The 27,603-nt window shown below is 41.6% G+C and overlaps 1 protein-coding gene across 1 annotated transcript in view; it reads left to right on the plus strand.

Moving 5' to 3' along the window:
* NRROS (negative regulator of reactive oxygen species) overlaps positions 1–22,877 on the plus strand; it is a 33,072-nt gene extending 10,195 nt beyond the window's left edge. Inside the window, exons 2-3 of the mRNA XM_007517437.3 lie at positions 14,791–14,911; positions 20,673–22,877. Of these exons, the coding sequence (XP_007517499.1) occupies positions 14,804–14,911; positions 20,673–22,643 (2,079 nt within the window). The 5' untranslated portion in view covers positions 14,791–14,803 and the 3' untranslated portion in view covers positions 22,644–22,877. The remainder of the gene's footprint in view (positions 1–14,790; positions 14,912–20,672) is intronic.
* The last annotated feature ends 4,726 nt before the right edge of the window (positions 22,878–27,603 follow it).

Below are 27,603 nucleotides of genomic sequence, written 5' to 3' on the forward strand. Positions count from 1 at the left end.
GCCTATCTTGGGGCAATAATAAACTGTACATGTATGAAAACAACAGTCTTGAGGTCATTATTTCTCCTAATAAAGTGAAAGCACATTATCTGAGTCTTTGTACCTATATGGGAAATGAGGGCCACTTCTCTGTCAGAGTGTCCATGTAGCTCAGCTGTGATGGCTGGTCCATGTTACTAATGTGACTTGATCTCATTCTTGCAGAGCTGGGGACTCACATGTGCACAGTCTCACTGCTCAGGGTGACTTTTTTCATTCAGAGTGTTACAGAGACAGAGAGAGCACCACACCACAGCACCTCCCACCTGGTGCAGAGTTTCAGCCTGGGCTGCACATGCAGCAAGCTGAACACCCTACCCAGTGAGCTCTCTCTACAGCTCCACTAAAATGATTTTTTAAAGCTTCTCATAGTATATGATTCTAGGTAACAAGATCATCCACTATTTGTCCTCTTTCTGACTTACCACACTTATAATGCCTTCTGATTCCATCTAAGATGAAGCAAAATAGATGACTTCACCATTTTAACAGCTGAGTATTATTCCATTGGGTAAATATACCACAGTTTTTCTAGCCAGTGATCTGTCATTTGACATCTAGGTTGCTTCCAAGGTTGTGCTATTACAAACTGAACTGCTATGAATGAACAAGACTTTGAAAATGTAGACTAAAGGAGGACTTAAAGGGTGTTGAATTGTTATATGGAAAATTGAGATTCCATGATCATGGAATCTTAATTGCAGGACATTATTTTTATCACATAGCTGTTATGATGTAATCAACCAATCTTTCCATCGTTGGGTTTTTAGACCACTTCCACTTTTTCAATATTATTACTAATGTTTTTTTCTTTATTTAAGAAAGGAGACATTAACAAAACCATAGAATAAGAGGGATACAATTCCACACAATTCCCATAATCCGATCTCCACATCCCACCCCCTCCCTTGATAGCCTTCCCATTCTCTATCTCTCTGGGAGTATGGATCCAGGGTCGTTGTGGGTTGCAGAGGGTGGAAGGTCTGGCTTCTGTAATTGCTTCCCCACTGAACATGGGCGTTGACTGGTCGATCCATACTCCCAGTCTGTCTCTCTCTTTCCCTAGTAGGGTGGAGCTCTGAGGAAGTGGAGCTCCAGGACACATTGATGGGGTCGTCTGTCCAGGGAAGTCTGGTCAGCATCTCGCTGGCATCCGGAACCTGGTGGCTGAAAAGAGAGTTAACATAGAAAGCCAAACAAACTATTGAACAATCATGGACCTAAAGACTGTAATAATGCAGATGAAGTGTTGGGGGTAGTCCCTGCATGCTCTTGTGTACTCCTGCTTTCAGGTATATATTTTTCCCCTAGTTTATGGACACGGGTGAACCTATGCTCTATCTCAGGGGACCTGGACTATATCTAGGTTTGGGGACTTTATTGGGGAGTGGACCACCTAGAATGGAATTAGAGAATACTATGAAAGGAAAGGTCTCACCCGAGTGATGAAGCTAAAGGGTTGTCATTCCACACCTGAAGTCTCTGGTCACAGTCTGAAGTGCAGCATGCTGGGGTGGCACTCGTTGCGCTAATTAGGTTGCGATCTGCGGATGCAATATTATTTGATTTGAATTGAGAGCAGCATGCAGAAGAGTGGGCCCCACCCTAAGGTTCCAGGACTGGGGGAAATATAGGCTCTATAGTGGAAATGTGAGGTTCCTGTTGTCTTACGGTTCAAGAAGACAATGGATAGTTATTGTTATCATCACATTATTTGGTGATAGGGTTAAATTTGGAAAGTCCCTTTGATAGGGTTTGGGGTATAGTACCCAGCATCTTGTATATAGCTGTGCTATTGGTTGCTTCTGTTCTCCCTGGTCAACTCCAAATGGATCAAAGACCTGGATGTCAGACCAGAAACTATCAAATACTTAGAGGAAAACATTGGTGAAACACTTTCCCACCTAAATCTCAAGGACATCTTTGATGAAACAAACCCAATTGCAAGGAAGACTAAAGCAGAAACAAACCAATGGGACTACATCAAATTGAAAAGCTTCTGCACAGTCAAAGAAACTATCACACAAACAAAGAGACCCCTCACAGAATGGGAGAAGATCTTCACATGCCAAACATCAGACAAGAGACTAGTCACCAAAATATACAGAGAACTCAGCAAACTTAGCACCAAAAAAGCAAATGACCCCATCCAAAAATGGCAGAGAATATGAACAAGACATCCACTTCAGAGGAGATCCAAAAGGCTAACAAACATACGAAAAACTGTTCCAGGTCGCTGATTGTCAGAGAGATGCAAATAAAGACAACATTGCAATACCACCTCACTCCTGTGAGAATGGCATACATCAAAAAGGACAGCAGCAACAAATGTTGGAGAGGCTGTGGGGACAGAGGAACCCTTCTACACTGCTGGTGGGAATGTAAATTGGTCCAGCCTTTCTGGAGAGAAGTCTGGAGAACTCTCACAAGGCTAGACATAGACCTTCCATATGACCCAGTAATTCCTCTCCTGGGAATATACCCCAAGGATTCCATAATGCCCAACCAAAAAGATGTGTGTACATCTATGTTCATAACAGCACAATTCATAATAGCTAAAACCTGGAAGGAACCCAGGTCCCCAACAGCAGATGAGTAGCTGAGAAAGCTGTGGTACATATACACAATGGAATACTATGCAGCTATTAAGAACAATGAGCCCACCTTATCTGACCCATCTTGGACAGAGCTAGAAGGAATTATGTTAAGTCAGCTAAGTCAGAAAGATAAAGATGAGTATGGGATGTCCCCACTCATCAACAGAAGTTGAGAAAGAAGAACAGAAAGGGAAACTAAAAGCAGGATCTGATTAAATTGAGAGCAGGGCACCAATGTAAAAACACTGTGGTGAAGGGGAGGGTGGCCATTGGGCTTCCCAGCACAGTGGAGGGTGGGGGGGCGGGGTGGGTGGTGGGGATGGTACACAGTCTTTTGGTGGTGGGAGTGTGTTTATGTACAATCCTATTAAAGTGTAAACATTATATAAACCACTATTTAATTAATATGAGAGGCGAAAAACTGATGATATGTCTAGAACTTCTTAAAACACAGACTGAGTCTTTTTAATACATAGGCTGTCTTTGATATTACTAATGTTTTTATGAAAATTTTTGTAAGTCTATTTTTCATACATTGTAAGGTATCAGGATAAGTCCCTAGAAAAGGGAATTACTGATTACTCTACATTTCCTTTCTTTCTTTTTCTTTTTTTAATTGGGAGGATTAATGGTCTACAATCAACAGTAAAATACAGTAGTTTGTTCACGTGTAACATAGTATACACAGATCTCTTCATATGAGTGTGCTTGTTTCCTCTGGGTATATCCCCAGGAGAAGAATTGTCAGGCCATAGGACATGTCTATTTCCAATTATCTAAGAAGTCTCCAGACTGTATTTCCACAAAGGTTGGACCACTTCAGTCAGGTAGAAGGGTTCCTTTTTCTTTTTTTTAAATTTTTTATTTATAAAAAGGAAACATTGACTAAACCATAGGATAAGAGCACCTCCACACAGAGTTCTGGTGGTGGGAATTGTGTATGGTTCTTTTTTCTTTACATCCTCACCAACATTTGTTACTGTCCTTTCTAATGTATGAAATGGTATCTCATTGTTGTATTTATTTGCATTTCTCTAACCACCATTGAGTTTGAGCATTTTTTATGTTTCTTGGTCTTGCATTAGACTAGTTATTATCATCCTTAGTCACTTGTAAAAAGACAGCCTGCTTTTGCCCTCTATCTTGTTTTTAAGATTTTGACTTTTTAAAAATACTTATCAGATATATTTTTCTTTCTTTCTTTTTCTTCTCCTTTTTTTTATTACTTAATTTAATTTTTTCCAGAGCACAACTAAGCTCTGCCTTATGGTAGTGCTAGGGATTAAACCTGGGACCTCAAAACCTCAGGATTGAAACTCTTGCACGAACACTATCTTGCTGTCTCCTTTACCCTTAACTTTTTTTTTCATAGATCGTTTATCTTTTGAGAAATGTTAATTTACAAGACTATTGTTGTCATAAATGTGCAGTTTTATATCTCCTCCTGGTCGGTGTCAATACACTACACTCTCCACTAACTTACCATTCTCCTTCCCCTTTAGAATCCTTAGATCGGCTTCAATAAAGCATAGCTAATTATTTTTTCTTTATTCTTTATTTTTTCTTTCTTTCTCTCTTTTTCCCTTTTTCTATTGAATCACTTTATTCAGAGAAATAATGACCTCAAGACTGTTGTTTTCATACATGCACAGTTTATTATTGCCCCAAGATAGGCATCAGCACACCACACTGTCCACCAATTTGTTATCTTCTCCACCATAGGACACTGGTTCTCAGGCCCCCATGCACCTCCTCCTTTAGAGTCTCTCGATCTGATGTAGTAGACCACGTCTTAGTAAGTTTTCACCCTGGGTTTTCCCTTGCTTTGCTTCTTAAGTCTCGCCTATGAGTGGGATCAGCCATTCTTCATCTTTCTGCTTCTGGTCTATATCACTTAACTTGACTCCTTCAGTTTCATCCAAGTTGCAACAAAAGGGGAGACTTTATCATTTCCTATGGCTGAGTAGTATTCCAATTGTGTGTATATATATATATCAGAACTTCCTTAACCACTCATCTGTTGGTGGACATTTTGGGCTGTTTCCAAATTTTTGTCTACTACACATAGGTCTGCCCTGAGTATAGATATCCATAGATCTGTTCAAGTGTTTTTGTATTCTTTGAACAAATGCCTAATAGAGAAATTGCTGGATAATATGGTAGGTCCATTTTTAAGGACTTCAACTTTTTTAAGCGGTCAAGCCAGTTGTCTTGTTGGGCATTTTACAGCCTGGATCAATCAGATTGTTTCATGACTAAGTTCAGGATAAACATTTTTGATAAGGATTCTACAAAGATGAGGTTCTGTGTTTTCCAAGGTATCATACCAGGAAGTTCAGGATAGTAGGTGGTGCTACCATGGGAAATGCTAAGTTTAATATCTGATGAAGATTGAGTGCACTTTAGTTTTTGCTCAGAATCAAAGAAACCAAAGCTACTTGCTTAAGACTCTCAAATACTTCCTCATAGTAGGAATTGTTTGAAGTCACAGACTGGAGTTTCTACTCTATTATTCATTCTTTATTATTCTGTTTTTCCCTTTCTCCCAGATGAAACCCACCCTTGCATTTTATTTATTTATTTTGACAGTTTAATAAATATTTATTTTATTGCCACTAGAGGTATCACTGGCACTCAGTCAGTGCCTGAACAATGAATCCACCACTCCTGGTTACTTGTTGTTAGTAGTTTGTTGCAAGATTATAAAAAATTTTTACAAGATTATAAAATTATAAAGTATGGTTCCACACCACACCCACCACCAAAGTTCTGCATCCTCACCCTCCCAGCTCACAAAGATAATCACTATAGTTCTCATAAGTCTTACAAACAGCTTGTTTGCTTCTGTCTTGTTTGTATTTTTTTTTTCTTTTTGGCAAGTTCATGTAAATCAGATCTCTAGATTTCACATATGAGTAAAAACCATCTGGCAGTTGTCTTTCATATCTTTACTTATTTTGTTAAGCATAATTACCTCCAGTTCCACCCATTTTGTACCAAAGGACACAATATCATCTTTTTGGATTGCAGAATAGTATTCCATGGAATATATATCCTGTAACTTCTTTAGACAGTCATCTGGTAATGGGCATTTAAGCTGCTTCCACTCTTTGGCTGATGTGAATAATGCAGCTATTGAACATAGGGGTGCATATATCCCTTTAAATTGGTGTTTGAGTGTCTACTGGATAAATGCCTAAGAGTGGTATTGCTGGGCCATAAGGTAGTTCCGTTCTTATTTGTTCAAGGTCTGTCCATACAGTCTTCCAGAGGTGTTGTACCAGTTTGCATTCCCACCAGCAGTGAAACAGAGTTGCCTTTTCTCCACAACCTCTCCAACACCTGTCCTTTCCTGGTTTGTTGATGTAAGCCCTTCTTTCAGGTGTGAGATGCTATTTCAGTGTGGTTTTCTTTTTTTTTTTTAAACTGTCTTTTCTTTAACTCGGACCCAGAAGTGGTGAGCCTCACTGCCAAACTCCCAGTCTGGTGCCAGCCAGCCATAAGTCCCTGGAATCACACCCTCAGCCCCTTTCTATCCACAAACCACATGTGTTTGTACTCATCTGTGGCTTGTAGAGATCAGAGTTGTAGTTTTTTGAATTTACAGGTAATGTTTGTTGCTTTGCCTAAACATAGATAGGGGAGAGCTAAACACAGCTGCTGCTACTCCATAGCCACACCTCTAGAAGTCCTCTGCATTTTAAAAACGCATATTTTATTTATTTCACAAGAGATAAGTAGATTAATAGATAGAAAGAGAGAGTAGCTCTCTGGCATATGCAATGCCAGGCAGCAAACTCAGGACCTCATGTTCCTGAGTGCAACACCTTATGACTCTGCCAGCCCCTGGGCCATCTACTCTTTCATTATTAAGCAAAGGCAGACTTCCCTTCTGTGGATCCTTGCATTTAGCTCCTGTTCCTTTTGTGTTCAGAAGTGTCACTGCATTTGTACATACTCTGTATCTAAAGATTCCTCCCCAACTAATCTCCAACTATTTGTCTCTGACAGCAAACACCTCTGGGAGCTACCTACTTTCTCTGTAATAACTCCATCTTTAAAGCTTTTTCAACTTATCTGACCATTTTGAGTAGAAAGGTCTCAATTACATGCTAATATATGTATAACACTCTTGACAGACTTTTGCCCCAGACCTGGCAGCAGCTGCTACAATAATAACAGGTGGAGAAAGTGGGAAGGTGAAAGAGAGGGTGAATAGGAATGACATTCAGAGAGTCTCTAAATATTGAAAATCCAGCACTCCTTCCTGAAGGTGAAAACAACAAAACTCAGACCTGAGTTAAGCTTTAATACTTCCAAGCTTTAACTATGAAGAGACTTTTTTTATAAGCAATATATATATACATATATATATTTGTTGGTTGACCGTTACCTGATGGTCATGATTTATTATTAACTAAGACATATTATAACAGAAAGATACTTGGAATTAACAGGGGGTTTTTTTACTGTTCTATTTTGGAACTAGGTGGGGACACAAGGACCTGGGTTCAAACCCCCAGTCCCCACCTGCAGGGGAAAAGCTTTTGGAGCAGTAATGCAATGTGCAGATGTTTCTATCTCTCTCCCTCTCTATCTCCCCCTTGCCTCTCAATTTCTCTCTGTCTCTAATAATATATATATGCTAAGGGACAGGAGCTAAATGGAAGGATCCACAGAAGGGAAGTCTGCCTTTGCTTAATAACGAAAGATTAAATGGCCTAGGAGCTGGCAGAGTGAGTAAGGTATTGAACCCAGGAACATGAGATCCTGAGTTTGCTGCCTGGCATTGCATATGCCAGAAGGCTACTCCTTCTTTCCATCTATTAATTTATAAGAGGTCTACTTTAGGGTGGAGGGTAGACAGCATAATGGTTATGCAAAGAGACTGTCATGCCTGAGGCTCCAAAGTCCCAGATTCAACCCCACACACCACCATAAGCCAGAGCTGAGCGGTATTCTGGTTAACTAAAAAAATAATAATAATAATAATAAAAAGAGTTCTACTTTAGACAGCATGATGGTTGTGCTAAATACTTACATGCCTGAAGCACCAGAGGTCCCAGACTCAATCCCCTGGGTCACCATTAGCCAGAGGTGAGCAGTGCTCTGGTAAAAATGAATAAATAGGGTTGGGGGAGGGCATAAAATTGTTGTGGTTGCAGTGTGGAACTCCATAACCCCACATCTTAAGAGTTTGTAAACCATTATTAAATCACTAATAGAAATAAATTGCATTATGTTAACATAGAAATACACATACATTTGGTAAATAGTACACATGCATGTTTAACTAGCAAAGATTCTGACAGAAATAAAGATGCTGTTGCACCCAGCATCTTTGATATTATGATGATGGGTTCATGGAAATTTCAGGACCTCAAGAAGCAGAAACTGGGCAGAAGATTTCACTTAGCATTTCTTCACTGCCAGTTGCAAGAACAAATGTCAGTCACATGTTCCCTCCACTGAAATCACAATTTGTCCTGCTTTTAACTACCTCTTTCTGTCTAAACAGTCCTGACCCCTGAATAGATGTGCTCATAGGGGTGGATTTGAAAGCACTACCCCAGCTTACTGCGAGCAGGGTCTGAATACCCTTGGCAAAGGAGCAAAATTTCTTTTTAATATATATTTATTTATTCCCTTTTGTTGCCCTTATTGTTTTTTGTTGTTGTTGTAGTTATTGATGTCATTGTTGTTGGACAGGACAGAGAGAAATGAAGAGAGGAGGGGAAGACAGTGAGGGAGAGAAAGACACCTGCAGACCTGCTTCACCACTTGTGAAGTGACGCCCCTGAAGGTGGGGAGCCAGTGACTCGAACCGGGATCCTTTTGCTGGTCCTTGTGCTTTGTGCCACCTGCACTTAACCCACTGCGCTACTGCCTGACTCCCAAAAAAGCAACTATTTCTATCCATGTGATGTTGTTTCACGCAGTCATGGAACATCCAACCAGTCTTCTTTTACCTTACCTGAGTCAGTGAAGCAGGAGATTCTTCCTCTTTGCTTGTGGAAATGGGGGGGGGGGGAGACAGCAAAATTTCTACCATAAAGGAGACTTTTTTTTTTTTATTTAAGAAAGGATTAATTAACAAAACCATAGGGTAGGAGGGGTACAACTCCACACAATTCCCACCACCCAATCTCCATATCCCACCCCCTCCCCTGATATCTTTCCCATTCTCCATCCCTCTGGGAGCATGGACCCAGGGTCCTTGTGGGTTGCAGAAGGTGAAAGGTCTGGCTTCTGTAATTGCTTCCCCGCTGAACATGGGTGTTGACTGGTCGGTCCATAAAGGAGACTTTTTTTTATGACTGGTACGCATTCTTCTTCCTCACTCTTAGCAGAATAATGTTTGTTGTTGCTGTCATTGCTGTTTTACCTTATTGGGGAGTTGATAGTTTATAATACAGTTGTTGACACATAGGTACAACTCAGCAGAGCAGTCTTGATTCATGTCGATATTTATAAAATGATTTTTTTTACCACTTATTATCATGACCAGATCTGGAGAGAGAAAAGAGAGATAAAAAAGAAATATTTCCTTTCACTATAAAAAGATGGCGACTTGGTGGTGGCGCACCTGGTTGAGCGCATGTATTACAACACGCAAGGACCCGGGTTCGAGCTCCCATCCCCACTTGCAGGGGGAAAGATTTATGAGTGGTGAAGCAGGACTGCAGGTGTCTCTCTGTCTCTCTCCCTCTCTATCGCCCCCCTCCCTCTTGATTTCTGGCTGTCTCTATCCAATAAATAAAGGTAATAAAAATTTTTTTTTAAAGATGGCGACTGGACAGTGGCATACTCGGTTAAGTGCACATAGTACTAAGTGCAAAGACCCGCTCAAGAATCTGGGTTTGAACTCCTGGCTTCCCACCTGCAGGGGGGATGCTTCACAAGTGGTGAAGCAGGTCTGCAGGTGTCTCTCTTGTTCTCGCTGTCTATCTCTCTCACCCCTCTCAATTTCTCTGTGTCCTATTCAATAAAATGGAAAAAATGGCTGCCAGGAGATGTGGATTCGTAGTGCTGGCACCAAGTCCCAGTGATACACCCTGGGGTGGGGGGGAGAAAAACTCCTTATAGACAAGTAGGGAAGGTTTCTGTTATAAACAATTAGACAGCATTGTTTCAAGATGAATGTTTGCACTGAGGATACCATTAAGCATTTGAGTTTCTAGAATTTCAAGTATTTCTTAAAGAAGTACCAGAAGGATATTTTGTGATGATTGCACACAATCAGAATAACCTGAAGAGAAAGAAGAAATTTAAATGCAAGACCAAGAAGGACATCATTTTAGCATGAGGTAGGATTTATTATCTTAATATCTAAAAATCAGATGAGCAGAATTCTGTCTCTTGTTAGTGCACAGGTAAATAATGTTTTGCTCTTCCAAGTTTATTAATTGGAAACTCACACTCTGCCTAAATGTATTCATTATCATGATAACAATGACTAGATAAAAGATTATTGAGAACTTAAAGAAATTATCAACTGAATAAAAGAATATCAGATTTATCATCTCAAAAAAAAAAAAGTGCCACCCAATCGGTCTTCTTTTCTACCTCTGCACTGGGAAGGAACTTTGTTATCTGGTTAGAGTCTGTTTATGATCACTCAGACCAGGCTTCAGACCCAATTCAAAACATAAGTTCGTTTGTAGTGCCTTTTTATCAGTTCTGTGGTTCATCCAGTGTTCATAGCCAATAAAATGGGAGCCACTGAGTCAAACCCCTTAAGTTACCTCATCTACATTATCAATATTATTATGCCTCTTTGGCTTAAAAAATAGATGAAGTTTTCAGAAGATACCAAAAAGGAGTAAAATAAGAGGGTCACCAATTTGCATGTTCATACTTAAATGTTCTCTCTCTGCTAAAAATGCTGTTTAGTAGTCCTCACCCCACTAAGGTTAATTTTGGGTAAAGGGTACACACAGGCAAAGGCTGATGGGATTTTCTAGTGAGGCTTGGCATCCAAATGGTTTATCTCATACATTTGGCAGAGCCATGGTTTTAAGGATGCCTTCTGCAGCTACACACCTCAGGAGCGTTTCTTAACTCTAGTGGTTATTACTTTGAAAGTGTTGTGTTTCCTTTCAGTCATTACATATCTTTTTTACTTAGTACTGTCCCAAGGCTATTCTCACTCACATTGTTGTATTAGTCACAATCCAACTAGGAAACAGAAATATCCAGGTTATTTAAAGCAGAGAAACTGTAATAATGCAAGAAATCAACTGCATGTGACGGAAAAATCAACCAGAGACTAGACAATCAACCAAGAGATTAGCAAACTCCAGAGAGCTGTACCACACCTATATAGGGAAATGATCACAACATATTAGCAGAATCTACCAGTCACCAACAGAAACTCAGGCATTTCACTGTCCAGAGCAAAGTCAGGGAGAAAAGTACCTTGAATTCTCTCCTCATTCAGCCTAGCTGCCCACTTGTGTCTTCAATTAACCAAGCCATCAGGAGAAACAAAGCTTGGGAAACAGAACCTGCAGAACTCAACTCCCTGCTACTTAAATTGAGGAAGGAAAAAGCTATAATTCTGGGGCCAAATAATTTTCAACTAGCCTGGGATTAGCCTTGTTCTAGAATTTATTAATGTAGATTTATTTTTTTGATTCTGGGGATCAAATCCAAAGCTTTACACATGCAAAACATGCACCCCACCACTGAACTACACACCTAACATGCAGTATTTTTATTCACCCTTCATGCATGCCCTTTGTACATTTATTTGACATAATAATGTAGGTATCCTTCCAGTCAAGATATTTATTCTTTTACTGCTTTGTGTAGCTATTGAATTAATTTGAAGGTTACAAATATTAATAGCTACTCAGCTTTTTCATTGGTGTCTAGAACTCAAATAATAATTATGTTTTTTATTTTATTTTCCCCCAGAGTATTGGTCAGCCCTAGTTTATGGTGGTGCTAGGGATTGAACCTGGGACCTTGGAGTCTCAGACATGAGAGTCTATTTGCATAACCATTATGCTATCTCCCCTGCCCAATATTTTATTTTTTTTAATATTTTATTGATTATTTATTGTATAGAAACAGAAAGAAACCAAAAGGGAAGGAGGGCAGGAAGGAAGAAGGAAGGGAGGGGGGGGGAGACATAAAACACTGCTTCCCTGCTAGTGAAACTTTCCCCCTGCAGGTGGGGGTTGGGGACTTGAACCTGGATCTTTGAGCATTGTAACATGTGTACTCAATAATTGTTATTAACAATCCTAGTCGATAAAGCACTTTCACATAAACCTTTTTATTCTCATAAAAACTTTGAATACATAATACTATAGGACCATTGGGAATAGTTATTATCCGCACTATACAGGAGAATTTTCTGAGTCTTGGAGACTTTATGTGAATTATTCAAGGAAAAACAACAAATACTGCCGCCAAATTCAAACTCTGCTCTGTCTGATTCCAAATCCCTTAATCTTCCCATGCTGCCTCAGGAGAGAATGAGTTGCCCTTGAGAGTAACTGTGCCAAGAAGGATGCATAAAGCAAGAGTTTTTCTCAGTTGGTCTAGTTTAAGAGAGAAAAAAGTATATTTCAAATTAAATATAGATAATATATATTGTTTGCCCATACATTAAAATTTTGCTGTGAGTCTAAGTGACACTAAATCTCTCTAGCATTCCAATCTGAAGAGTTACATTCTTCCTGAAAAAAAAATTGTGCTCTTTCCCTCTACACAGCTGGATGTAGTATTATATGTCAGCTAGCTATTCTAGAAGGATCAATGTCACGGCAAGCACTGTCATCCTAAATGTGACATAAATGGTGAGGGAAGGACAGAGCAGAGGAAGTTCACACTTTCCATCTCCCTGTTTCTCTTCAATAAAATGCAGGCCACCCAGTGAAATTTGACAATCACAAAACCATGATTTTTAAGTACAAGTGTGTCCCAAATATTGTATAGGGCACATTTACAACTTTTTTAAACTACTTGCTGTTTACCTGACATTCAAATGGCATCTTATAATTTACATGATCTGGTTCAACCTTATCTCAATATGGGTAATGAGTTCAGGTGTGTGTGTGTGTGTGTGTGTGTGTGTGTGTGTGTGTGTGTGTGTGTGTGTGTGTCAGGAGGACACTGGGGACAGCAACTCATATAGCTGTTTTTCATATCTATTCCTGTGTATGCCATAAGGTAATAATTCCTACATAGGTGCAAAAGGAGAAGGAGGGTCTGGGAAGGGGACTTCTAAAATCCCGGCTTGTCTGGATAAATTCTGAAATGGTTTTCTCTGTAATAAGGACACATGGCCTGGCCTGCAGCAAGAGTTAAAGCTGATGTACCTGATTTAACTTTTCTATTAGTGTTTTTTTTTTCCATTGCTGAGTATTCAAATCTGATAAGGGAGTTAGAATTAGCCTTGGAGACATGTAAATTTTCCCAAAATACAGGAAAGAGGAAGGGGCCCAAGACAGCTTAGATGTGTCAGACAAAAAGGTCTTGAGTCACACTGAACAGATCAGGAGGTGCAGGTGAAAACTGGTGCTAATGGCCTAGGATGAGACTTGAGAGCAGATGGTACGAACTTCCCCTGCAGATGACCAGGAAAGATTGGAGCAAACAGAATGTTAGGTAGGGCCAGGCACTTGACTCTCATTCAAGAAATGTCAAGCTGGGAGGAAATGCCACTCAGCTATAAGTTTTTCCAACAGGAGAGTAGTCAGTTGAGCAGCACCTCCACAATGACCATTACTTTGTTTCTTCATTCTAGCGCTCAGAGAAGCAGGATCAGCAGCTATTCCCAGTCCTGTCACTAAGTCAGTCTGGAACCTTGAACAAGCCGTTATTATATCTGGGCTTATATATGAAATGTGACAGTGACCACTTAGGAGTCTGGGCAGTGAGTAGAGAGTCTTACTTACAAGTGTGAGATCTGAATTTGATCCCTGGTATTACATATGCCAGAGTGATGCTCTGGTTCTCTCTCTCTCTCTCTCTCTCTCTCTCTCTCTTTCTCTCTCTCTCTTTTTCTCTACCTCATCTCTCTCCTCTCCTTGCATTTTCTCACGAGTATATAAATAATAAATCTTCTCAAAATGTGATAGTGGAAGATATACAACATTTCCCTTATGGTTGTTGTTAGTTGTAAAATTCTGATTATTTATATGTGTATATAGTCATTGAGTCTTCTCATGACTACTGTTAAGAATTCATTAGCCAAGCAAGAGGACTGATAATCACTCTTCACCAATAATCATTGTTTTAAGATTATCTTTTCATTATCTCCTGTTTTTTCTCTTACCCAGGCAAAATATTCAGATTTTTTTTTCAAACAGTCGTGTTCAAATGCATTAACCAATGAGATCTGATGGCATACTGAGTAGTGGTACACCTCATTTGTTTTCTAGAGTACTACTCAGCTATGCTTATGGTAGTACAGGGATTGAACCTGGGAACTTGAAGCTGCAGAACCTCAGGCAGGAAAATCTTTTGCATAATCACTATGCTATCTCCCCAGCTAAGATCTACTTTTTTCTTAAAAGTCTCAGGTCAAAAAAACAATTTGTAAACGCTATGGACCCAGAGGTTACAACTGCTGTTTCAACCATATTTTTACTATCCATTTATCCAGCAAATATTTACTGAATTGATGCATGAATCAGAGTTGTTGAACATTGGTAGAAAAAGTCAACAAAACTATACAACATAGAGAACTTCTGATGGCTTGAGACCTGGTTTCTCCAGCAAGTCCTTTGCTTCTCTCTTCTGTGACAGGAATCTGGGAGTATCACTGTTTAGCCTCCTGCTCATTAAATGGTAGAAACAAAGAAAAGTGGGGGGGGGGGACATAGCATAAGAGTTATGCAAAAGACTTTCATGCCTGAGGCTCCAAAATTCCAAATTCAATTCCCTGCACCAACATAAACCAAAGTTGAGCAGTTCTCTGATTAAAAAAAAAAAAAAATGAAGGTCTTGTTGATAGTTTCAGTGAAAGGTTGAAAGTGTTGGCTAAGCTGAGGTATTTGAGTAATCTGTGGGTTTCCACCACCCTCAAGCTGTGGGCCTCTGAGACACAGCTGGGATCAGGTACCTTCTACTGAAAATGCAAAGCAGTCTTCTGGGATGTCCTGATTTTGCTCACTTCTGCCTTGCCCTCTGTCCACAGTGCTGCACTTGAAATGGAGTTACTGTCTCTCTGGCTCTGCCTGGGTTTTCACTTCTTGACAGTGGAATGGAGAATCACAAGTGGAATTGTCACAGCAGCTTCCCAAGGAGGCTGCAAGTTGGTGAGTTGTCTGTTGCTCTTGTCCTGATAAAGTTTGGTCTGTTTGAAAAGCTAATATAGTCAACCCAAGAGGGCAGAGAATGAATGAATCTAAATTACTCTGTATCTGCCCAGCCATGCTCTTTCACCAAAAGTTAAACTGATGTCTAGGAAAAACCAGGCACTCTCTGCCCCACTTTTTTTCATACCTATGCAAGACATGCCACCAGGAACAATAGCACCTTGTTTGAAATCTGGATGTTCTCTGGGTAGGGTAAATTAGTGTTTGAGAAACCGTGGTTCAGTGCTTAAACAGCTGCTCTGAAGACCATGATGCCCATTTTACACTGAAGAGCAACATCCTCACATGCAAAGACTTAAAAAACCCAGAGCTTTACGGGTTATCCTGTCCAATGCTTTCAGCCTATGTGTTGAAACAGACTTAGTTCTTTTTTAAAAAATATTTTTTTATTTATTTCTCTTATTGCCCTTGTTGTTTTATTGTTGTAGTTATTATTGATGCCATTGTTGTTGGATAAGACAGAGAGAAATGAAGAGAGGGGGAGAGAATAGATAGACACCTGCAGACCTGCTTCACTGCTTGTGAAGCGACTCCCACGCAGGTGGGTCCTTACACTTAAGCTACTTGCACTTAACCCACTGTGCTACTGCCCAACTCCCCAGACTTAGTTCTTAGCGTGAACACATCCTAAAAGTTTTCTCCTTTGCTTATAACCAATGATATCAAAAGCCTGCTTGATACTTTGTGTCCAATTAAATACAAGACACTGGGAAGACAAATTGGATGTCAGGGTTAATATTTTTTGAATATTGTTAATATGTCAGGGTTAATATTGTTTTGAATGTGTTCTTGGGCCAACTAGATAGCTCACTAGGACAATGCCCTTGCTTTGCCATGGGCACAACCCAGGTTGGATCTCAGCCCCTACCATACTGAGGGAAGTTTTGGTGTTGTGGTATCTTTCTATCTATCATTTGTCTTGTCTCTGTCTTTCCATCTCAAAAAGTTGACCTGGCGCAGTGAAGCCCCAGTGATAACAACAACAAAAAGAACACAAAAAAAGAAAATGTGTCCTTAAAGCTGATGACTCTTAAAACAACCAATGGTCATTATTCTTTACCCTCTAGTAACCTGTAATCATCATGCAGCAGTATACTCCAGTATGGGACAGGAGTTATGAGTCAGAGCAGTTTTAAACAACCCAGTCCAACAACATCACTTATAAACTGGTGACATTGGTGTGTCACTCTGTACCTCAGTTTCTTTAACTGTAAAACATGCAAGTAATAATACTATCAAGGGACCCATGTGATGGCTCAACAGGTCAAAGAACATACCTTACCATGGGTTTGATCTCTGGCATTTCATGGGCAACCCCATGTATGGTAAAGCAGTATTTCTCTCTCTCTCCCCCCCCTCTCTCTTTCTCTCTCTCTCTCTCTCTCTCTCCTTCCATAGAAGAATAAAAATGAATTAGTGGGGTCAGGTGGTGGCATACCTGACTGAGCAGACTGAGCATAAATGTTACAATATGGGAGTCGGGCGGTGGCGCAGTGGGTTAAGCGCACGTGGCGCAAAGCGCAGGGACCAGAGTAAGGATCCCGGTTCGAGCCCCCGGCTCCCCACCTGCAGGGGAGTCGCTTCACGGGCGGTGAAGCAGGTCTGCAGGTGTCTATCTTTCTCTCCCCTCTCTCGCTGTCTTCCCCTCCTCTCTCCATTTCTCTCTGTCCTATCCAACAACAAAGCAACGTCAACAATGGCAATAATAACCGCAACGAGGCTGCAACAACTAGGGCAACAAAAAGGAGGAAAAATGGCCTCCAGGAGCGGTGGATTCATGGTGCAGGCACCGAGCCCAGCAATAACCCTGGAGGAAAAAAAAAAGAAAAAAAAATGTTACAATATGAAAGGACCTGAGTTTAACCCCCTGGCCCCCACCCAAAAGATAATAAAAAAATTAATTAGGTTCTTGCACACATAAAATTGGGTTGTTATGGGCGGGGATAAATTAACAATAGTTATGGAAAGAAACTCTCATGCCTGAAGCTCTTGAAGTCGCAGGTTCAATCCCCTACACACAATAAACCAGAGCCCAGTAGTGCTCTGGTAAAATAAATATTTTTTAAAACTGGGTTGTTAATGAGCAAAGATAAGTACTCAGAATAATACTCATATGTAGTAAGTACTATGTGTTTTATCTGTTATTGCTATTATTCATTTCTACTACATAGATTCTACCATTCCCTTACAGAGAGAATAAAAAATTAGCTTTACATTAGCTGTACAAAGAAACTGAGCATAAGAAGGTGAGAGAATTAAGTATGAATTTCTTTTTTTTAATTATATTTATTTATTTGGATAGAGACAGCTAGAAATCTAGAGGGAAGGGAGTGGCAGAGAGGGAGAGAGACAGAGAGACACCTGCAACCCTGTTTCACCACTTGTGAAGATTTCCCCCTACGGGGGGCTTGGGGGCTCGAACCCAGATCCTTGTGCACTGTAACATGTGTGCTCAACCAGCTGCACCACCTCCCAGCCCCAAATATGAATTTCTGACAACCTTACAGGGTTCAGTAGACTCCTTGCCTGACCCTCACTGACCCAGTGAGCAAGAATAAGGACTCTGCTGCCAATGAACTCAAATGTGGTTATTTCCCATTGCTCCTCCTTGTATCAGTTATGAGTTTTATTTATTTATTTGTATTTGTTTATTATTGGATAGAGACAGAGAAAAATTGAGAGAGGAGGGGGAGATCAGAGGGAGAGAGACAGAGACAGCTGCAGCTCTAGTTCATCACTCCTGAAGCTTTCCCCCTGCAGTTGGGGACTAGGGGCTTGAACCCAGGTCCTTGAACTCTGTAGTGTGTGCACTTAACCAGGTGTGCCACTGCCTGGCCCCACATTACATTTATTATAGTGAAAAGTACATCATAGAAGGCCGAGCAGTGGTACACCTGGTTAAGCATGCACATTACCATGTGTAAAAACCATGGTTTGAGCCCCCTCTCCCCACCTGCAGAGAGGATGCTTCACCAAGCAAGTACTGCAGGTGTCTCTCTGTATCCTCCCACACCTCAGTATCTCCCTCACCCCTCTCAATTCTCTTTCTAATCAAATTTTTTTTAAAAAAAGTTTTAAAAAAATGGCTGCTGGGAGCAGTGGATTCATCATGCAGGCACTGAGCCCCAGTGATAACCTTGGTGGCAAAAATTAATTAATTAATTGAGCTAGCAAGCAAGTAAGCACATGATGAGGTTTTCTTGGGCTTTGGCAACCACACAGTGTTTTTGGAGGCACTTCAGTGGGCCCCAGAAAATGCAGTCATGACTCCCACTACTGCAGCAGCTGTGGAGAAATACAGTTAGAGGAAAGCCCCCAACCACAACATTGTCCTGAGAGGTCCTGCATAAGGGACACCAACGTTTATTCAGATAGAGAAACACAACATGTTTCTGCATGAGGTAACTGGATTTCGTAAAGATATCGATTTTCCCAGATAATAACTCCATGCTTATAATATGATTCCAATCAAGTTTTAAGGATTTCTTAAAAAGGGAGGAAATGTGGAAGGAGTTTGACTTTGACAGACAGGTTAGAAACAGCTTAAATGTCCAACATAGGATATTTAAGAGATTAAGTAATGAGATCATACTAATAAGTTCTTCACTGTGTTTTTATAAGAAAAAAAAACAGTAAACCCTAAAAAAAACTAAATTAATGAAATTACAAATAGTGTTTCCATTTATAAGAAGTAATGAAGGTAACCAGCCCAGCAGGTAAAAAAAAAAAAAAAAAAAAAACAGAACCCTAGAACTCTTGCTTTTAGTAACTTTGCTTTTTATATAATAAACTATATACAATTAATAAAAAACAAAACAAGGGCAACAAAAGGGAATGAATAAATAAATATTTTTTTAAAAAAAATGGAAAAAAATCACCAACAGGAGCAGTGGATTCCTAGTGCCAGCACCCAGCCCCCAACAGTAACCCTGGAGGCAAAAAAAATTTTTTTTTGTATAACCATTATACCATTTCCCCTACCCTTGTGGGTTCTTCACTTCTTTGTGGACCCCACTTTACATCTGCACAATCTAGGTAAATCATAAGATCTGAAGTCCTTTTAAGATGTAATATTTGCTGTCCAAGTGTGGCACAGTTGATAAAACATTGGATTGTCAAGCATGAGACCTCAAGTTTGATCCCTGGCATCACATGTGCCACAGTGATGCTCTGGTTCTCTCTCCTTCTCTATCTTTCTCATTAACATACACAAATACATTTAATAAATATGCATTAAAACAAAAAAATTTTAAAGAAATAGCATTTATCAATCCAGACTATAAAGAGGCCTCCCAGACAAAATTCCTTTGTGTAAAATGAAGATACCGCCATACTGTTTCTCATTCCCAGTGTCTCTGTCAGACACCAGGGTATTGTGGTAACAGTTATAGCAATGCAACAGCGACTGTCACATTCATGGTGTTCATTGTATGACAGAGACTGTGCAGACTTTCACCCAATCCCACTGCACTGCTCTGAAGTAGGAATTACCTTTATCTCTAGGTTTCAGAAGAAATAACACTTAAGCTAAGTTGCTTACCCAAGGTCATGCAAGGAGTAAATGGCAGAAGTGGGAGTCAAAGTAAAGACTCTCCTCGGGGGTCGGGCTGTGGCACACAAGGACCCATGCAAAGATCCTGGTTTGAGCCCCTGGCTCCCTAATCACCTCACAAGCAGTGAAGCAGGTCTTCAGGTGTCTCTGTCTCTCACTCTCTATCTCCCCCTCCCCTCTCAATTTCTCTCTGTCCTATCGAGTAAAAAAGAAAAATGGCTGCCAGGAGCAGTGGATTTGTAGTGCCAGTAATGAGCCCCAGCAATAACCGTGGGGCAAAAAAAAAAAAAAAAAAGGACTCTTTCCTCTATCCCTCTTTAATTAAAACCAGACTGCAGAAACCATCATCACCACTCAGAAAAGTACTTAGAAATTCTCTGACAGACGCCAGGCAGTGGTGTACTGATAGAGCATTCATGTTACCATGCTCAAGAACACAAATTAAAGCCCCTGATCCTTATCTACAGGAGGGCAACTTCATGAGCTGTGAAGTAGTGCTGTATCTCTCTCTGTGTCTCTCTCTGTCTCTCTCTCTATATATATATATAATTTGTTTTTTAGATATTTTTATTTATTTATTATTGGGTAGAGACAGAGAAATTAAGAAGAGCAGAAGAGAGATAGAGAGGGAGACAGAGAAACAGCTGCAGCACTGCTTCACCAGTCATGAAGCTTTTCCCTGAATATGGTGATCTGGGGCTTTAACTTGTGTCTTTGTGTACTGTAATAAGTGAGCTTAACCAGGTGTACTACTGCCTGCCCACACCCATTCTTCCCCTCTCAATTTCTCTCTGTCTTTATCCAAACAAACAAACAAGCCCTCCAGTAGTTGTGAATTTGATTTGCAAGCACCAAGCCTCAGCAATAACCCTAGTAGGAAAAGGAAAAGGAAAAGAAAATTTCTAACATGGTGGTTCAGTGAGGTCTGAGACACAGATCCCTGCTAACTATTTCATCTCAAGGTAAAGGACAAATAAATATTTCCTTTTATTCTAGATTTTCTTATCTATAAACAAACAAAACATTACTATCTCTAAAGCCCTCCCTAATAGTTGCTGGAGCAATTTGATGAAAAAACTAGGTGTGCATACATTATTAGCCTTTGTCTCAGAGACCTCCTCTCTGCTAATATATGTGTTCTGAACCTAGGTGAATGGAGTAGCTGACTGTCAAGGGCAGAATCTTGCTTCAGTGCCCACCAATCTCCCGCCCTACTTCCAGAAGCTCATTCTTGATGCCAATCCTCTCAGGACCCTGTGGAATCACTCCCTTCAGCATTACCCTCTCCTGGGGATCCTCAGTCTGCACAACTGCCAGCTGGAGCTCATCGCCAGTGGAGCCTTCCAGGAACAAGCCCACCTCCTCAGCCTGGCACTGCCTGACAACTCCCTCTCAGAGAACTACAAGGAGACGGCAGCTGCTCTCCACAGACTGCAGGGCCTACAGAGGCTGGACTTGTCAGGGAACTCCCTGACAGAAGACATGGCAGCCCTCATGCTCCAGAAACTCTCTTCACTGGAGTCTGTGTCCCTGGCAAAGAATGTCATTATGAGGCTTGATGACTCCATCTTTGAGGGGTTGGGGCACCTTAGGGAGCTAGATTTGCAGAGAAATTATATATTTGAGATTGAGGGTGGTGCCTTTGATGGTTTAACTGAGCTGAGACACCTCAACCTGGCCTATAACAACCTCCCTTGCATTGTGGACTTTGGTCTCAGGCATCTGCAACTTCTCAACGTCAGCTACAACACCCTGGAGTGGTTCCTAGCATCTGGGGGAGATAGTGTGTTTGAGCTGGAGACACTGGACCTCTCCCATAATCAGCTGCTGTTTTTCCCGCTTCTGCCCCAGTTCAATAAGTTGCGCACCCTCCTGCTGCGGGACAACAACATGGGCTTCTACAGGGACCTCTATAACACCTCATCGCCACAGGAGATGGTGGCCCAGTTCCTCCTTGTGGATGGCAATGTGACCAACATCACCACGGTCAACCTCTGGGAAGAACTGGCTTCCAGCGACCTCTCAGATCTCCACTTCCTAGATATGAGCCAGAACCAGTTCCAGTACCTGCCAGAAGACTTCCTAAAGAAAATGCCTTACCTCTCCCACCTGAACCTCAACCAGAATTGCCTGGTGACACTTCAAATCCAGGAGCACCAGCCTCTAGAGACTCTCATTGAACTGGATCTGAGCCAGAACCAGTTGTCCGAGTTACACTTGGCTCCGGGCCTTCCCAGCTGTCTGAGGAACCTTCAGTCATTCAACCTGAGCTCCAACCAGCTCCTGAGTGTCCCCACTGGCCTTTTTGCTGGTGCTAGTAACATCACTACAATTGATATGAGCCATAATCAGATCTCACTTTGCCCAAGATCTAGTGGCTTAGATCAGGGGGGGCTCCCCAGCTGTGTGGACTTCAGGAATGTACCATCTTTGAAGAGGCTCTCTCTAGAGGGCTGTGGACTGCAAGAATTACAAGACTGCACATTTCAGGGGACTTCCATCACCCACTTAGATCTGTCTGGCAATTGGGGAGTTCTGAATGGGAGCATCACCCCTCTCCAGAAGATTGCCTCCACTTTACAAGTCCTATCTCTCAGGAATGTGGGCCTCCGTTCCAGCTTCATGGAATCAGACTTCTCTGGGTTTGAGAATCTGAGGAACCTGGATCTGTCAGGAAATTCCTTGACTAGTTTCCCAAGGTTCAAGGGTAAACTGGTCCTGCAGACCTTGGATCTCCGAAGAAACTCGCTCACAGCCCTCCCTCAGGGGGCTATGTCTGAGCAGCTGATGAGAAGTCTGCGGACGGTCTACCTCAGTCAGAATCCTTATGACTGTTGTGGGGTGGAGGGCTGGGAGACCTTGCAGCACCTGCACACCATTGCTGACTTGGCCATGGTCACTTGCAATCTCTCCTCCAAGGTCATTCACCTGGCCCACCTGCCCAGCAGTGTGCCTCAGGACTGTAAGTGGGAGCGAGTAGACATAGGCCTGCTGTACCTTGTGCTCATCCTTCCCAGCTGCCTTACCCTGCTGGTGGCCTGCACCCTCATCTTTCTCACTTTTAGGAAGCCTCTGCTTCAGGTCATTAAGAACCGCTGCCACTGGTCTTCCATATACTAACCTGGCTGTGCGTCAAGGTTAAATAAGCAGGTCTGTTTATCTAAGAACTCTTTCCTTGCCAGATTTCAATATCTGCTGTAGAGCGTAAGTCTGATGAATCAAGGTTTAAATTAAAACTTAAACTGTTTCTGTCCCTTAATCACCCCGAGTTCTCCCTCCCTTATTGTGATTCATCCTTACCATATTTATTAAGTGACAGTCCACAAAAAGGTTTTAAATCTCATAAATATCTTAACAAAACTGCAGTTTGTGATTTTTTTTTTCTTACTGTTCTTGTGTGGTATCACTCAGATTATTTTTCAGTGCCATTCCCTTGGTGACACCCAAGTAGTTCGTGAGAAAAGGTGGCAAGCAGTTCAGTAGACTCTACAACAAAAATAACTCCAAGAGTATGTCCTCCAGATCGTGAATGGCACACTGGGGGTTCACCAAGGACAAAAACTTCAGACCTCAACTGGAGGATCTAAGATGAAAGTTCTGGTTCCTTGTCTTGGCTGGCTCACAATGTCACTGTCATCAGTGGGCCTACAGCATGGTCCTCCTGGGCATATTGAGTCATACCTGGGGTTTATGATGCTTCTGTAGAAAAGTTAGGAGTGGAGGGTCGGGTGGTGGCACAGTGGGTTAAGTGCACATGGCAAAAGTGCAAGGACCAGCATAAGGATCCTGATCTGAACCTCCGGCTCCCCACCTGCAGGGGGGGTTGCTTCACAGATGGTGAAGCAGGTCTGCAGGTGTCTATCTTTCTCTCCCCTCTCTGTCTTCCCGTCCTCTCTCAATTTCTCTCTGTCCTATCCAACAACAATGACATCAATAACAACAACAATAATAACTACAACAATAAAACAACAAGGGCAACAAAGGGAAAAAATAAATTAGCCTCCAGGAGCAGTGGATTCGTAGTGCAGGCACCGAGCCTCAGTGATAACCCTGCTTTACCTTGCATGAAGACCCAGATTTGAGCCCCCAATACCACATAGGAGCACCATAGAAGGAGGTTCCATCAACAGTAGAGCAGTACTGTGATATCTTTCCTCCTCCTCCTCCTCCTCCTCCTCCTTCTTCTGTCTCTCTCTGTCTCTCTCTCTCTCTCTCCCTCTCTCTCTCTCTCTTTCTCTCTCTAACTAATAGGAAAAAATCCTCAGTGAGCAGTGTATTGGGCAGGTATGAGGTCCCTGCCCAATGATATAGTAGGGGCAGGTAGAGAGAAGAAAAGTTAAGAGAGGAGCAGCATGATGGCTTCTGGCGTGTCATGTGCAGGACCTAGGTGTGAGTCCTGATATACCATCTGGGAGTACTACAGCACTGGAGGAAGCTTGGTGCTGCAGTGTTACCCCTGTCTCCATCATACCCCCCACCCCCAACCTCTATCGTTTCTCTCTTTATACCTAAAATAGTCAGCTTGGAGCAGTGAAGTGTTGGAAACAGCAAATATAATCAAGAGAACAATAACTGGACCCCAAAATGATTCATGGAGTAAACTGCACTCCAGGCATAGTCTTTAATCAAGAGAAAAGGAAGAGGAATGCAGAAAAGTGGACTCTGAGAGTACCCCTACTCTTAACCAAAATAAAAAACAAACAACAACAACAAAAACAGATACCTTCTTAGAAGATGTCAGTCTCTACACTTCATGCTTCGTTTCCTTTCTCCCTTCCTTTCTTAGTGAAAAGTAAGCAATTTCTGTACTCCTCTGGGGGACAGGGGGAATAGTCAAGACAAACCCTGTGTCTCCTTGTAATTTATAATTTTCACTGTTCTTAGAATTCCCCACCCCTTATTCATTAAATCACAAAGCCATTAAATTGCCATGATGAGGTAAAGGATAGAGAGAGAGTAGAAGTTCCGCAAACAAATGAAGATGACTATGAAGTCAAAAAGTTAGTAAAAATATTTAGGCAAATCAAAGAGATAAGAAGTGACCTTACTTTAAACAAAGCAGAAACTTCCCTTTAATAATCTACAAAGATGTAAAAGGGGGGTGTTTGGGGAGCAGTGGTGCACCCAGTTAAGTGCACATAGTACTAAGTGCAAGGACCTGGGTTCAAGCCCCCGCTCCCCAACTTCACAAGTGGTGAAGCAGGTCTGCAGGTGTCTATCTTTCTCTCTCGCTTTCTATCTCACCCTCCCCTCTCAAATAAAGTGGGAAGAAAAAAACAATGGCCTCCAGGAGCAGTGGATTTGTAGTGCTGGCCCTGAGCCCCAGCAATAACCCTGGTGGGGAAGAAAAAAAGTTATAAACAAGGTCATTTTAGTAAGACACTGCAGTCCATAGGACTCATGTCACCCTGTGTTAGCAGTCCTGCTCATTGCACCTGCTTCTATCCTGTCTTGTATCTCCATCCTGAACTGCCCTAGACTGTGCTATAGAACTCATTTAGGTCCCCTTAAAGCCTCTATTGCCCTTCTGGGTAAGCCAATGCCATAGGAACACTATTCTAATTCCTTCTCCATCTGCAAAAACTCCTCCCTGAGGTTTCCCAAGGTAACAATTAACTAATCAGACATATAAATCTGTGACTGGTACATTTATGGCTTCACACTTATCACCCGTTCTATCAGTTAGTAAGCTTTGGTTCTTGAGATTGAGTATGATTCCATCTGACTTGAAGAGCATGGGGACCCAGTGAAAAGCGACTAGGAAGCTCTAGACTCTAGGAAGGATGGGAACAGACTAGGGAAATGAGTAGAAACATGGGGTGTTAAGCCTTCATAGAACTTCAGCCTAAATTGTGATATAATAATTGTAAGGGACTCAGGAGATAGCTTAGTAGGTACAGTACATACCTTATCATGTGTGAGGGCCTAGGTCTAATCCCCAGTACTGTATGAGAGCACCACAGCAAGTGGTCTCCATGGATGGTCAAATTATGCTTTGGTGTATCTCTCTTTCTCTCTCTCTCTCTCCCTCTCTCTCTCTTTCTCTCTCTCTCTCTCTCTCTCTCACACACACACACACACACACACACACACTTTCTTAGAAAATGCATTAAAAGTAATTGATCTGGGCAGGTATCACACATGTATGACATCCTGAGTTCATGCCTCAGCATCACCTTACAAAAAAATAATAATAATAGAGAATAATTGTGGCCACCCCTTACCACTGGACACCACATTTGTCTAACTTACACTTACACCTCTGGACAAGGTCACTGCCCCAGGAATTACTGCCATTGCTGTCCCCACCTGTTGAAATAAGAACTCTCTTTGTATTCTGTGTCTTGTATCTCCTACTCCAGATACATGGTCTGTAGCAAATGCACACTCTTGGTTAACTTTAGGTCACATGGCCCTGACAGTTGCACGAAAGACTGGAACAGCACACGTGCCTTTTATAAGGCATCCATAGTAGAAAACGAGCTCGGCTTTCATTAAATACTCAAAGGGGTAGTTCTTTCAAAACAGGAAGAGAAGTTTAGTGTTGAGAAGACAAAAACAAAGAAATAAGCGTCACACCCTTCTAAGCAACAAGTACATTTTAGTAGATTTCTTTGTTAATATAATAAATTATTTTATTGCTACCAGAGTTATTGCTAGGATCAGTACCTGCACAAAAAATCCAGGATGGAGAGAAATTGAGAGGGGAGTAAAAGATAGTGAGGGAGAGGGAGAGAGAGACACCTGCAGGTCTGCCCCACCACTCATAATGCAGGTTCCAACAGGAACAGGAATCAGCTTCCTTGTACATAGTAACTTGTGAGCTCAAGCTGGTCTGCCACCATCCAGCCCCCTTATAGAAGACTTCTTGGGGGCAGGATAAACAGCATAATGGTTATGCAAACAGACTCTCATGCCTGAGGCTCCTAAATCCTATGTTCAATCGCCGCACCACCATAAATAAACCAGAGCTGAGCAGTGCTCCGGTGTTTCTCTGTGTGTGTGTGTGTGTGTCTCTTTCTGCATCTCTCTCTCAAAAATAAAATAAATAAAATGAAATAAATAAATAAAAGTAGTGGTCCAGGAGGTAGCACAGTGGATAAAGCACTGGACTCTCAGGCATGGGGTCCTGAGTTCGATCTTTTTTATCTATCTTAATCTTCCCCTTCCCTCTAAATTTCTCTCTCTCTCTCTCTATGTGTGTATATATATATATATATATATATATATATATATATATATATTTAATTAACTAATTAAAATAAGTAAATAAGATATTTTATTTTTAAAAAATCACTATATAGGGAGTCGGGCTTAGCGCAGTGGGTTAAGCGCAGGTGGCGCAAAGCGCAAGGACCTGCGTAAGGATCCGGGTTCCAGCCCCCGGCTCTCCACCTGCAGGGGAGTCGCTTCACAGGCAGTGAAGCAGGTCTGCAGGTGTCTATCTTTCTCTCCCCCCTCTGTCTTCCCCTCCTCTCTCCATTTCTCTCTGTCCTATCCAATAACAACCACATCAATAACAACAACAATAATAACTACAACAACAATTTAAAAAAGACAACAAGGGCAACAAAAAGGAAAATAAATAAATGTAATAAATAATAATTGTTGTAGTTATTGTTGTTGGATAGGACAGAGAGAAATGGAGAGAGGAGGGGAAGACAGAGTGGGGGAGAGAATGACAGACACCTGCAGACCTGCTTCACTGCTTGTGAAGTGAATCTCCTGCAGGTGGGAAGTCGGGGCTTGAACCTGGATCCTTTCGCTGGTCCTTGCACTTTTCGCCACATGCGCTTAACCCACTGCGCTACCACCCAACTCCCAGGACCTGTATTTAAGCCCTCGCTCTCCACCTACAGCAAGGACCCTTCACAAGTAGTGAAGCAAGTCTGCAGGTGTCAGTCTTTCTATCCCTTTGTGTCTCCCCCTCCCCTCTCAATTTCTCTTTGCTCTATTGAATAAAAAATGAAAGAGAAAAAACGGTCACCTGGAGCTGTGGATTCATAGTGCTGACAATGGAACGCCAGTGACTGGAGGCAAAAGGGAGAGAAGGAGAGAGAGAGAGAGTGAGAGAGAGAGA

Source organism: Erinaceus europaeus, chromosome 9 (genome assembly GCF_950295315.1).
Source record: "Erinaceus europaeus chromosome 9, mEriEur2.1, whole genome shotgun sequence".
In the NCBI taxonomy this organism is placed as follows: Eukaryota; Metazoa; Chordata; class Mammalia; order Eulipotyphla; family Erinaceidae; genus Erinaceus; species Erinaceus europaeus.